Source organism: Saccoglossus kowalevskii, chromosome 10 (genome assembly GCF_978046115.1).
Source record: "Saccoglossus kowalevskii chromosome 10, keSacKowa6.1, whole genome shotgun sequence".
Classification (NCBI taxonomy): Eukaryota; Metazoa; Hemichordata; class Enteropneusta; family Harrimaniidae; genus Saccoglossus; species Saccoglossus kowalevskii.
This window is the reverse complement of record NC_140650.1, coordinates 30,698,986-30,713,871: the sequence shown is the minus strand read 5'-3', so window position 1 is coordinate 30,713,871 and position 14,886 is coordinate 30,698,986. Positions and strand designations below refer to the sequence as shown.

Genomic DNA, 14,886 nt, shown 5'->3' with positions numbered 1-14,886 from the left:
ATTTGTCGTTGTCGCAACTATGCAGGAGCAATCCTTGTATTATGACAAACACATTTCGGATTATTTAGAAGAATTGCGCCACCATTGTGTATAAAATGTGTTTCTTTCCTTTTTAGACTCTTCATCCTCGCCGGGAGTCTGAGCTAACGTTTGTTCAACATCATCCTGGCTCATACATTCCGTCGTCATGGCATGGAACAAAAAAATGAAATATACATCATCATTCATTTTTGTTTTATTCTGTATAACAACGAATAAACATAATCAACATTAATTAATTATTTAACTCATTAAGAATTAAGGCGCGGGACAATCTAAATCGTGCATCAGATAACGGGGCCTCGGGGGAGTATTGGCATGATGATGGTGCGCACTAATTAGCCGTAATGTATTTCATCATTTCCAATTAAAATTAGAGGATTCACTGTTCAAAGTTATATGAATGATCATCGTAACTTGACGTGAGAGTACATGTTTATTTATAAAGACACGTGACCTAGCTATGTCGATTTCACCTAAAGTCGAAGGGTGCTGTCAGGTAACAACACGACTGAGACGTACGCATTTCTAACAAAACATATTGTTGTCACCTATTCTATTCCATGTTGCTTTCGCTAGTTATCTTATATTTAAGTGTCTCTCCTGTCAAAAGTTTGGAGACCACAGTAATCCTGTCCTCTGTGTTGTCGAGTCTTCATTCACATCATGATTACTCCGCTTATTGTGCATAGCGCCCCCAAACGACGTATAGAACCGAAATATATTTATGTGTACAACTTGAGGGCGCACAACACTACCGTTCTTTCAATTTTCATTAAAAAAAATTGTTATATTGTCTTGTAGCCATCAAAACGAGATAATAGAACAACTAATTTGGAAAATAAGCTTTCGAATATAGGAAAGTCATTTTTTCTATATATGAATTATTTTATTCCGCCATACTGAGATATACATGTTACCATTATCTCAATAATAAGTTGCAATGAACCATTTTATCGTTCAAGAGTGTTCTGTTACCGTAGTTACGGTGTCAACGTACCATTCAAATATGCTGCATATGCCACACGTTTTGTATTTAAAGCGTCATGGCTGTTTAACTTTAAAACTAGAACAGCCGTGATATTGAAAAACACATTACGTGAAACGATTGTCTGATAACAAGAACTTGAAGTAGTGAGATACTGACTGCATAATGTATCTGAGAATGTTCAGCTGCATCGGACGTTCACTGGAAACATATATAGCAGTATCCTGGATTTTTTAGAACACTCCGTTTGCATGTTCCATGACAAATTACAAGTCTGTATACACGTTTCTTTCAAAATTTCACTTATAAACTGCGACTTTGTCTCTATTCAAGTTGGTTAAAGAGTTTCGTTAGCTCGTCTTTGTGTAGTTACATTGTTCAAACAAATTACATAAAGGTCCACACTGCGCTCACAAAAAATGGTGTCTCATTCGACGAAGAATGTCAACAAGAACCGTGTAGGTTACCACGGTATCTGGCAAACGCTGACTAATACAGTACTCACAGTCCCAATGACGTAAATAAGGAGACACAGTCGGTCCATCACTCTTGCCATTCGCTTCCATTCGGTTTTAGCCCTCTCTATAATCTTTTGGCGATCATGCACGGCTGTCATGACTCGGAGCTCCCTAAGTACCATCCTTAGAAGTATCACCTGCTCCTTGTCGTCTTTGTTCATACCACAGTCGTTAATCGAAGGGTAGCCGCCGTCCGCGTGCATGTGGTAGGCCCGTCGTAGCGACGGTAGCGGCGAACCGTCTAATAATCTGTCGCGTGGATCCAATACATTAACCGTCGAAGTACCTCCATGATGAGAGTTACAGTTAACCTCTATTAAGGGCACAGATTCGGGCGATGATCTGTCAGTTTTGCATTCATCTTTGACATTGACGTTGAGTATCCATGCCAAGTATCCTGTGATAAACGTATTTGCCCACTTAGGCACGGGACCACTGTCTCTGTCTGGGCCTCTGTAGTAAATATTTACAACCAGCACATTCATACCCAGTGATATAGATATGAGTATCATTGTCGATGCATAGTATTGCCCTGTAAAGTGAACAAAACGTTACAATGAGGTGGTTTTAAAACGCCGTAGTCGGTGTGCCGCATCGTGAACTCCCACGCGACGAACACAACGCGCGTAAAATATATTTCACACGTGCTCAGCGTGATGAATGTTGCGATTCAGTCATACTCGTAGATAATTGTTAACCTTTTGACCGCCATGATTTTTTTCAAGTTAGTATTTGGTGTAAAATTTGCAAAATGTTACGTGTTATTTCATTACCAAATCGGGATGATCGTCACCTGCGCACGCGCGGGAATTAGTAAGTCCCAAGCGGCGATAACAACATACGCTAAAAGCGCAAAGGCTCGTGGGTAGTTTGTGAACAATGACACGCTATGACCATCTGACGCATGCGCAGGTGACGACTTCCTCGCTTTAATTTATTTATTTATGTATTTATTTGAGTTAAATGCAAATGATTTTATATTAGCCATTGATCTTCGAAGAAAATCTTTGAAAAGTTTAGAAAAATATAATATATAATAATTTATTCCAGGATATTTGATTTTAAAACTCTGCAGACTTATTTTGTGACAGATGACAGATAAACTTTAATATTACAAGTTAGGATTTACCGTCAATTAACAACGTTCTGTGCATCGTACATATTTGTTCGATAAAACCTCGGACTACGCATGGGTCTGTGATGCGCATGCCCATTAATGTTTTATTAATTTATCCTACGAATCCTACTTTAACACGTGTGCGATCGAAACATCATGTTTAGTGTACAGAGAGTCAGAATCAAATGTACACGAACACTTTGGGAATTTTGAACAAAATACCATATAGCATCTTTAATACACCTCCCAAAGAGAACGCCCTCCGATGACCATTTCGATGAAAGTAATTTCTACTAGAAAATATTAGTCATATGCATCGAAAATCTTGTTCCTTTACAATAGATTGCAGGTGTTGTTTTTTTTAATGTGTTTGTTTATTTCCCCGCATAACTGACTGTTTAACTACTTCCCTTTCGTCATAAACAGAACTGGTTATAACGATTGTTAATCCACGATCAATCTGGGTGTCTGGAACTTGTGGAGAGGATATGATTAAGACTAAACCTCGCAAATCGATTAATCAATATTCAGCAAATGCAGAGGGAGTATGATTGGGATGTGAACATCAGTGCGTAGTACAAAGTGATATCTACAAAATATTTTTCCGATAAAGTATAGATTATTTTTTAATCTGCCTCCAGGCTGTAATCTTCACTAAGAAATTCGTTAATTTCACCATAGACCTTCTACGATTTTACTCAGAAAACGGCTAAACGTCGTATGATTACAGTGAGTGTGTTCGTTTTGGTCGCATTGTATTCTCAAGAACTTGAGCGTGGATATCCCGAACACCGTAACAGGATACATGGTCGATAGTTTGTGATAATATCATTAGCAATTATATTAATAGTGTGTGGCTCGAAAAATACTTCGTACAAGTGGCACTGAGGGTGGGAGTAACTTGTTGCGGAAATGTAATAGTAAGTGTGTGCGGTAACGTATCACTGTCCCGGGTGTGCCATCCACGGGTGACCTAATGCATGATTCAAGTTCGCTTCGCCGCCAAATAAACACACGAGGTAAAACCGTAACCCGTAATATGTCATAAGCTTCTTGTAGTCTTATGTGGCCACAGTACATTTAGCCTGACGAGGTTGTGTGAGTTGCGCTCTCCGCGGTGCTCCAAACCCTAGTAAGGCCTGATGCCGTTCGGCCGGTGAGGGCCTACTCACGCCTACATGTCAGGCTACAGGGCATTCAGATCAATTAAAAGATCAAGAATGGTTAGACGACAAGTGCCGGAATACTTGAGGCACATTGCCTATTGAGTTTGAATAAAACATATCGCCTCATGTACATATTTTACTTGCGTCAATGTCTGCTGTATGACGTATACCTTAAAACCATACTCACCTATGATCGGCACTTCGTCTGCCGCTGGCATTACTTCGGCGACCAGAAGAAGGAAAACTGTTAGCGACAACAATACAGTGACACCCAGGCTGATTTTACCCTGTGACTCGGCAGGTAGAAAGAATGTCAAGACAGTCATTAGTGATATCAGCGTACACGGCATTAGAAGATTGAACACATAAAATAGACTACGCCTCTGAAAATCTATTGTGAATGTCACATCGGTGTACGGGATACCCGGCGTATCTGGGTAATATTCTACGTTGTTTTCTGCATGGAGACCGTGAAGATCCCATTCACCGTTCGTTACGAACGCAGATGTGTCTCCTATAAGAGAAAAAAATATGGTAGGTGCGTTAATAGTTGTGTTTTTTTCTAGATGGGCCTAGGACATGTAAATCATATCTTGACGACGTTGTTCACACTTTCAGAACTACTTCGACCAGTGTCAAATAATTACTTTTATTTTTAGTAACATATTCACCGTATCCAGGGCACAGGCATGATTTATACTATCTTACATAGTAAAAAGCATGAAGAGAAATACTAAAAGAGATCGGGATAGTTATTGGAACACCATATATTTTACTTTGGAGTAACCTGCTATTACGACCAATGGCAGGTAGTATAGCGGTAAACTCTCTCAATTTGACGTCGCGGTGACCGATGAGGGCGCATAACATGTGTACCTACCTGATCCGTTAAGAGCTACTTCCGTGCCGTCGTGTTGCCAAGTTCCAAACTTCATAACACATTGTTGTCTATCAAACGGGAAGTACCTAGTGTCTATCCGGCAATGGCCGCTGAATATGACAGGTGCGGACCAGATGATCTCACCAGTATAATATATTACACATATGGCATTCTCCAGGAAGTTTTCATACTTATTCGCAGCACTGCGTGAAAAATGAAACAAACGCCCTCAAGTGAATGTTAAACTCCATTACATCACTATATATAGTTGGCTGGTTCCCGCCTCAAGTGTCATGGCGTACCAAGTCACACGAGGCCGGCTAGTGTTGACCACGAACCGAAGTTAAGTGGATAATACAGCCCATGGTGCTGTAAGACTTCATGGCTATGTTTTTCATGTTTAAATGTTACCATGTACATTAATAATTTTGATAATCAAATTAAATATTTGTTGAAAAATGTCAACAGAGGGCGCCACACAAACGAATTTGTTATTTGCTCATGACAGAAAACCAGAGAAATCGAAAATCGAAAGAAGTCCACTAAAATTAAAGTAAGAATGAATCACCAGGCACGTAAACTTAGATCTCAGTATGCTTTCATTCATCGTAGACACGCTAATATTAACGTAATATTTACTGGTAGATGTAAAGTGGCGTAACAACAGACGAGCACACGTGTACACAATCCAATACATGCTTTTCTAATTCACTCGGATTGTCCATTGCATCGTGAGGTCTTGTGATTGATATATGCTTATATTTTGCCTGTCCACGTACGTATCTAATCTTGTTAACGGCGGTAAAACAAGAGTCTATCAAATGTCTATCTGCCACACTACGTCTTAGTAGGTAAAGTTAATTAAGGTAACGTAAAATTTCGAAACAGATCTAGGCATGAGGTTGTAGTGACCTTCCTCACCGCGGTCCAACGTCGAACACGATTTTGAGTTGTTGATGTAATCGAACATAACATGGATATTATAAACACGCTGTTAAATGTTCTGGATAGCATTCACTATTACATATCGTTCATTGTTTGCATACTTCTCTGGTATAATTATACACGCTGTGGTAAATTTGAATACTACTGACGTAAGCATGACATAAGCAATTCCAGAGAATTCCTCACAGTACAGGTCATGATTAATCACTATCCTCGAACTGCGGTCTTTGTGTTAATTCAAAGTGCAAAATAAAATTAGAAACACCAGGTATGAATGTGTAGTATAAAAAAAACGCACTCACTTTTGGTAGAAATAAACATCGGGGAGCCACAGGTTGTCTGCTTGTAGCTTGATGTTGTCAATTCCACCGTATTTAGTAGGACTCCATACCATGTACTCATCTATCCATGTCTGCCAACGTAAACATGTTTGAAATCAGACGATATTGTACACATATAATTATGACAGCAAACACGTTACAAAACGTACAGTAGAATCTACTGCCCAGATATGTTACATTTTGGAAATGTCAAGATCTTTATGGGCATGATATATAATGTATGTCAATAATCTGAAAATAAAAATATCAACTTTTAAATTGTCTTTGAATACAAAACGCTTCGATTTAAAGTCGTAATGTCAACAAAACGTATTTGAAAACCTTTGCAATTGCGAGTATCTTCTCCAACACTCGAATCTGAATACATTGTATTACGATGCTCGCGAGTTTACCTGATCGAGAGCTGACGTATAGCGCCATTTATTGACTAATTTATTATTTGCCTTCACTACAATAAATCCCGCCATGCATTGCTTCGGCTGCGTGTTATGCACATCTAACCTAGCAAGTTCGATCGAAAGCAGAATAAAAATAATCGTCCTATAAAATCGAAAGTGAGGTACAAAATGGCTATACAGGAAAGAACCCAAGAGTCTGGTGTGCGTCTCAGACTAATCTTCATCTTAATGGAAAATGCTTTACATCGAATATTAGTATTGTAATATAGTCCATATTTGATCTTCGAACACTGAATCCCACATGCGATTCAGAGATCTGATAACACTCTAAAAATACAGAAAACTCAATCTCAGCCGAAGCTACGGAACTGCTCGATGATAGTTGGTTATTGGCAAAGCAGATATTACGCGAATACCGTAGCTGTTGCATTTATTACAGTACACGTAATACTTTACACGTCACTAGTTTCAAACTAAAATTTGATAATACAAATTTGAGTTCGATGTAGCCCCAATGATAACGGACGTCTTCGCGTGCGAGAAAAATATAGAGGGCTACGATCACATTGCAATTAATCGTAGTTCTGACATCTGTTGACGTGTGTTTTATTGTAGTAATTGAGGAATACATCGCTAGTAAGATGGGTCAGTCAGCTGTCCCGCTCCCACGAGAATTGCTTATACGACGTAGTACTATATCAAATAAAAATAATACTATTCGGCCAATTTATAAAATTTTCATTAATTCCCTGAGCATCATAAATAACACATAAAAAACAATAAATCACTGTTAAGACCAGTGTGACGCGGACTTTGATAATTTCCTATGGATGACACGCGTAAACCCTGCGTAAACCCGTCCTTGGTTTATATTAAATTCTCTGTTCTTAATTATCTTAAACTTTCATGATATCTATCATGTTCATTTTGACATTTCAAGGTTTAATATGCCAGCCAGCAAAATGCTTCCACGTATTGTTCGCAGAGAGAGGGATTCTGGTCGGATAGTGACCATACTGGGTATATATAATTTAGTACAAGAAAGCACTGAATTTAATTTGACATACTGGAAGTTGCGTTCAATACTTTTCAATTTGACAACATTAACAGAACGCTGATCTAAGCCTGATATACAATACGATATTATCGATATTACTCATTGCTGTTAAGTTTGTCAAATGTATCTTTCACTAAAATCAACGATCGACAAATATCACGATCTGTAGTCCACATGTTAATGCTAATGAGATGCGTGCTATCAAAACAACGCAAATACGCCACCACAAGCCAAGGCGCTAGGGTGTATAGTTGTTTGTTATGGATAACACAGAGTAGAGTGAAAGCATTGCTGTCAAAACAAGAGCTCAACGCTATTCTCCCACCGGGATGTGTATTCAGCTGCTATCAAGATACATATATAATATACTTACTAGTGTTATCCACGTATTACTTGTCAGTTTCTGATGTTTCTCATCCTAACAATAAAAAAACAACGGAATATGATTTTAGATAACCATCACATTATTGAAATTTAGTGGGATGAAACTCTGACATTAAGTGTGCCATATCTTCTAAGCTATTCTACACTCGTCACAATACCCCTAGACTCTATTATATTATGAAGTCCGTGGATTACATGAAATCCGTTGGGACGTATCTGGATTGCATGGGATTTACAAAGCTATAATTAAATACTCATCCCCATATAGCTACATATTGATTGAATAAATGTGGAACTTTGCAATCGCACTGCGCCGAACCGCTAGAATAGCATCGAATGTTTAAAGAACAAGTCACCATGAATTACAATCCGGTATATCAAGGAGGGACGCCTTCGCTCAACTAACGAGGCATTTTTACACCACCACCTGAGTTTGCTCTAGAAAGTTGTGATGAATTATTAAATTTTCTTGTTCGTGGGCGGACACGATCAGTGATCACGTGTTTGTCCTGAGCAATATATGCCCAAATAATTCAAGCTGGCTGAAAGGTTTGAAAGACGGGACGTGCTTTGGTGCGCATCATTTAAACAACACTACATAAACACACCCGTTTTCTGGCTACCATTCACATTTCGATACATCACCGTTTTCAACAGGAATTCCTTTCTTTTATTTTCGTACTCATATGGGGTATCTGTTTATTTTTTGTGAAAATATGACCTGAACAAGTTTGTTTATTTTTCACAGTCGTGATGTTTGGTGTGAAATATCACTGATGATCATAATAAGGTAACAGCTAGCCCTGTGTTGAATATCAATGTACAAAAGTATAACTTAAGATTAGGCTGATTTTTTTGTTATTTTAAATGCTGGATTTTATTTCTTGCGAATAACATTCTTAACATATTGTTGCAAGCATTGCAAATTTATGCATTTGTTTGATTTGTTTGTTTGATGAGAATGTTTGATTCATGCTGCTTATATTAGATCGGATTAACATTATTTGACATGCACTATGGAGTGAAGGTCACGGAAAACAGTTGCAATAAATGTATATAAAAATAATATAATCTACTGAGTATTAGCAATACTAAATATATAGAATTGATTGTAAATTTCAAAAATATAAAGGATATTCATTCCCAAAATTCATATCAAAGACAAAAAACGAATGTAACAAGAATTACTGAGAAATTCATATATAAGGTATTTTATTTAGTTGGTGTGAATGTTAGACTTTGTTTACATCAACGATACTGTCTACGTACAACAATTTCTGAAGTAGTTTAATGGACGGATCAGATTTCGTTGAAATGTATACGGCTTTCAACTTCGTTTGGACACCTGTTTTTAAAAAAAGATCTTGCATGAATGTATAGGAGCCGTCTCTCGATGTGTTGATATTTTGTACATTTGTCTGTTTTCGTTTCTTTTTTCCCAAATGGCACTTAATCGATATGGATCTCTTGTGTTATCACGTGACAACCCACGTCATCATTGCTCCGATTTGTATATATAGTGGTTTGTCAGCGCAACTAATCTGTGACGTGGTGAAATGAAGTACACAGCCTTAAGATTCGTGAATCCCCCCTAAGGTACTGATAATTACTCGGAATACGTGGCATGTGGCAGTACTTACCAACGCATTTCTGACGGCATTACGATACGAGTTACTCTCGACCATCAGACTTGCCACAAAAAATAGGATAAAATTAGTTTCGTCCGACAACCGTTGAATAAATGAAAATGTTCAGTAAGCCACGATTATACATATGTGAAGTAATCAGGACACACTCGCCCACACTGTTCAAATTGTCAGTTTGCTTTGGAGAAAGTATAGCGTCAATACCAAGATAATATTTTGCTAATTGTGTGTCAAGTTTACAGCAAAGTGATAACGAGAGATTGTTTCTGCAACGATTTGTCGAGAAATATCGTATCACAATTACGTTGGACGTTTAATTACTAGATTTTGCTGTAATAGTATGTCTTAATTAAGTAAGTAAGTAATTACATTGTGGCCAAATATATATATATATATATATATATATATATATATATATATATATATATATATATATATATATATATATATATATATGCGCAATAAACGTAATATACGCATTTATTTACCGGCGGCTTACATATTTACGGCACGGTAATTCACGGAAATACATCGTAACGCGGTTTTCCCAACCGAAGCAACCCCGCAATTATTCCGGGTTACCTCCTAACAGTCGTCCGAGGTCACCGCGTGATTCAAACGTATGCTGCTAGTCTATGAAAACGTGGGCAAAATGGAATCATTCTTTAGGTAAAATGTCGTCATTCTTTTAGTAATGAAATTTAATAATTTCTCGGTAATTTGAATAGTTACATCACTAGAGAAGAACTTCACAACAAGCATGTAGAATTACTCAAGTATACTTCCGATATGCAAATCAGTATATTTCAGTACAACCAAATGGATTATCGGATTCAGTTCCCGTAATTGAAAATGCAATCATTCGGCAAAACAAAATCAATGAAACTCTGAAGATATAATGCGCTGAGTGCTTTTCTCTCAGCTAAAAGTAGTTTTTTTTTTTAATAGCGTCCAAGCGTGGGGCTCAGTTATTAAGAAGTGTGGAAGTCTCGATGTATAAAAGGAGCAGCTGAAATCATCTCAGAAACTTAGAGATGATGAAATCATGTTCTCATTACAGGTATTATGAAGTCTTCGAGTGGCATTGTATAGACGTTCCATAAACGTTATGTTGCGGCGAATTTCAAATTTGGAATTTTCCACTCGAGTGAACTAGCCTGTATAAGTAGTCCCCTTCAAGGATTTCTTTTGTATTTGAAGAATAGCGTACACACTCACAGTAACAACGGCTTTATATTTTGTCTCCTAACTTGTCCAGTTACTTTTGGTCATGGATTATATCGATTCTAAGTGTCAGCTCATAAAATGCCACCTTGGATATTTATTTTCCATACGTCCAGTGTTTCGTGATCGGCTGAACATCTCCTTAAAGCATGGCTACTTCAGTCCGACGCAATGATTTTCAGATATTTAATGTCCAAATACAATTCCATGTGATAGATGCTTCGTATTATTATGTTAGTAGTTGGTAAACGCAAACCAACACATGGGAAAAATTAGTAAAAGGTCAAGGGGCACGGTCTAGCCGAGAATCCCTAACCTCATACGATGTCACTGACGTGACATGGTTTACAGGGCCACTAGAAAAAAAATATATTTGGATTAATGCAACTTGTAGGACGGATTTAAATCCACACCCCTAAACAGGGTTCTAGTTAGGTACTCACCATATCGAGAACGAGGTTAACAAAGAATTTAAACTCCACGTGTGTAACTGTAGTAAGATTTTTAACTGGTCGAATTTCTTTCCTGTATGTCTTGAACAGAGTTTCTAGCAGATTGTACTGATGTTCATTCGCAGCCACGCCTGAAATATAAAAAACATACTCCGATTATTGAAATATTATGTAACTGATAAAACATCCATAACCCAATCCTGAAGTTTCACACGGATACTTGCAGACGACAATATTTTCCCTGGGGTACCATATTTGTATTCACGTAATTCGCGATTTACGCATTGCCAACCTGTTTTTCTTCTTTACAGGAAATTACTTATTTAAACAGATTGACCATTGTAATTGCGATATTAATGATGCATTGCTTACGTGAGCAGGGAGTGGTGCGTTCGAAACATACTAAATAACTAGTTTCGAAACCACTAATGAATTATTTGTACCTCACAGTTTAAATCATCGAAGACGCCGACAAGTTCATGCTTAGTAGTTCCCATACGTTATTTAATTTACATATTTCCTATAGCTCATGTGAGCTATGTGCTTAACGTTAATAAACTGAACATCCTGTACAGTGGCGATGCACAGTTGCCATTTAGATGCGGCTGGCAAGCATATTCAAACGGAAATTGAAAACACGGCGCGGATTAAAAATAATCTGGTTGATTTTGATAGCGAGGAGTTCGTTACAGAAACACATACCGTGTTCGTCAAATAGCGCGTTCTATGCGTCGCTTGCCGCATGATGGGAACGTGGTGACTGAAGCGCTATAATTGTGCTTGTCATATGAATACGCAATATTAAGTCATTCATTTCCCCCTTAGCCACATGATCGTTATTTTCCACAAGATTTGACATTCGGGTAGCAATAACCTGAATATTTTAAGAATATCTGCCTTGCTCAAGGAAAAGTATCTCATCAAAAAAGACAACTCGCTATGTTGTGTCCTGACCTCTGACCCCTGATATCCAACATACATGCATATTGCTGTAAATGAGCTAGATCTATTTACAAAATACGAACTTTTATTTTCAAAACAAATATGTTTGATTTTGTAATCTGTATTCTGTCACTGTTTTATTACTCCTTCAATTTTATTCAATGTTGGTATTTTAAAAGAAAAAATACGAATTCCTCAACGTTGTTATCTCTGTTTTTACGTCATACCTCTATATGTTATCACGGATCACGTCGTCTTCGTTATTACATCGCAGCGTGTTACTGATATCCTTGTGGTGAGTAATAATGGCAAGATCGCCCAATTTTTTACATTGCAACGCTATAAAATGTTATTTTTTTTATTTGAAATATTACAAACATCTTCAGAAATATGAATCTCATGCTCAACCCGGCAATCGATCTACTCGACGCTTATACGCAACACACAAGGGTTTTAATGAGATGCGAACTGCTTTGTTGCAACAATCAACCCAATTGCTAACGCGTCTAGTCTAACCTCGAATCCATCATCGCTGACACGGGGAGACTACAGTCGTTGTCCGTTTACCCATGTACATCAAACAGTTATTCCAATGGTATTTGGAAGTTATAGAATCAGCAAACCAAAAATAAATCTGACAGAATGGGTTGATTCGAATTCCGTGTTTGGTTTGGTCACGGAATTGTATTCACACTGGACAATGCCAATCATTGGTGTTCTAACACTTGAAAATTACTCGCATATAATAATATAATATATCCAATATAACATGGCAGTTCAGTTTAATAAAGCAATGTAATAATCTTCTATATCTCAATAATGTGCAAGAAAAATCCCGGCAATCTGATTGGTCAACGCAGTAGATTGAACTTTTGACGTCATTGGTTAGTATAAAAAAAAATATGCCAAAATCTTATAATGTTGGTGGTTTTACACAATATTTCCTGCATTAATATTCGAATAATGCGAAAACGCCCGTGATATAAATTTACATATATTTGTGGATGTCATCATCGATGTCATATAAAATTCTCCATAATTAACAGTTATAGTTTCAATACATCCCCGGAATTATAAATATGTGATGGTTCCAAAAATAAATATTTCTAATACCAATGTCGTAAACTACGTGTAACCGGTGTTCGTAAACTGTGATCTGTTATGCAATTGAGCCAGAGCGCTCTGCTGTCTTGAATAAGCGCTCACAGTGACAAATTGCGTGCACAGCTTTAGTTTTTAGCCTTTAGAAGCTGCGAAATGGTACATGAGATAAAAAAAAAACTGGATATCATATTTTTGACACTAAAATATCACATTTATTAAACTCATGTAGCAATATTCGTCTTTTTTATGAATATTACTAATAAATGTTATATTGAGGTGTCACTCATGAGATATTCATTCTGAGTTAAATATAAATCTGCCCCTTTTTCACATGTTGGTCGTGGCGGAGTGTTGACAATGTTTACTTTTAGAGAAATCAATGTCTAATAGAGGCGCTTTCTCGAGTACTTGTCAATGCATTTTTTAACACGGTGAATAGATTTTCCATATTTGTGTACAAAGTGCACAGCAAACGAGACACTGCATTGTATTACACACAAAGAATAAATCAGAAGCCTTCAAAACAAATACATGGAACATATCTTAATTGGATGGCCCTATGGAGTGTGATTGATTAAACCCGAGATATAATTGACTAAACACCTTAATCGATCCACATTATTACAGACAGGGTCACTACTTAACAAACACCTATTCATCACTTTTGACAAATTACTTGAAAATGTAGCCGAATCAGTCAACTTTTTAAAAAAGGTATGTCTCCAGTATCGACTGAGTTATTAATTTCAAGAAGTAACATCTACGAAATTTCAAATTGTACTTTTCAAGAGTGACAGTGTATGTACTAATGACCTCACGGTCCGAATACAATTTATAAATCCCCACAAACCTCGGTGTTACAGCTCACATTGAATGACATTTAGTAAAAATATTATGAATTGTAACCCACCCAATGTCTACACCAACACCGACGTGCTTTCAAAGAATAGTACATACACTCTCTACGACACTGTGTCAACAGTGTGGCGTCATATACAACATTTACGATGTATTAAATTCCAGTGATTAATGAATAACAACAAACAGTGACTAGAAGGTAGAACACAGAACTTCCCCAGAATCTGAAATTTTAGAGAATAAGATGCATTTTATCACAAAACGCAAACTTTTCACAAATTGCTGAATTTAACAATTAAAAAAACAAAGACAAGTTTATTAACATGCTGAAAACAAAAAGATAGACACTAATTAGACATATTCAGAAGGCTGCAGAAATTAAGAAAGAAAGATTCCCACAGTGAGGAAATGTCTCCTATCTCCCTATTTCCGGTTTCTCCCTTTAACGGTTTTAATTGGTCACAATACGGTGCCAATAAAGCAAAGATTATAACCGATTATTATACATCTGTCACCGTAACGCCATAAGTTACAGCGTGCCGTAATTTTGCGGTATTTTACGGGATATTTTCATCCTACCATATAAGAAAATGCGAATTCCAAATATAGAATGATTACGCGCGTAAGTGTCCTCTGATAATAAAAACAAACATGGCTGCCACCAGGGTTTGACCGGACTCCACAAAAAAGTTCGCTGATTCTGTTTTGGGATTTCGGCATTCCCATGACGTATCCTTGGAAGGGAAAGATGTATAATAATATGGTTATTAGAAAGATACTCAAAATATGCACTCAGACAGTGCGCGTCGGTCGATACTTCCGCTGTA

The 14,886-nt window shown here is 37.2% G+C and overlaps 1 protein-coding gene across 3 annotated transcripts in view; it reads right to left on the bottom strand.

Moving 5' to 3' along the window:
- Window positions 1-217: 217 nt before the first annotated feature.
- The window catches only part of LOC100367399 (neuronal acetylcholine receptor subunit alpha-10-like), a 90,029-nt gene continuing 75,360 nt past the window's right edge, over window positions 218-14,886 (bottom strand). For all 3 annotated transcript variants that reach the window (XM_085504782.1, XM_078006449.2, XM_085504783.1), the window contains exons 3-8: window positions 11,147-11,286; window positions 7,823-7,867; window positions 5,956-6,065; window positions 4,709-4,911; window positions 4,016-4,342; window positions 218-2,077 (exon numbers count right to left, since the gene is read on the bottom strand). In XM_085504782.1, the coding sequence (XP_085360908.1) occupies window positions 1,491-2,077; window positions 4,016-4,342; window positions 4,709-4,911; window positions 5,956-6,065; window positions 7,823-7,867; window positions 11,147-11,286 (1,412 nt within the window). In that variant the 3' untranslated portion in view covers window positions 218-1,490. The remainder of the gene's footprint in view (window positions 2,078-4,015; window positions 4,343-4,708; window positions 4,912-5,955; window positions 6,066-7,822; window positions 7,868-11,146; window positions 11,287-14,886) is intronic.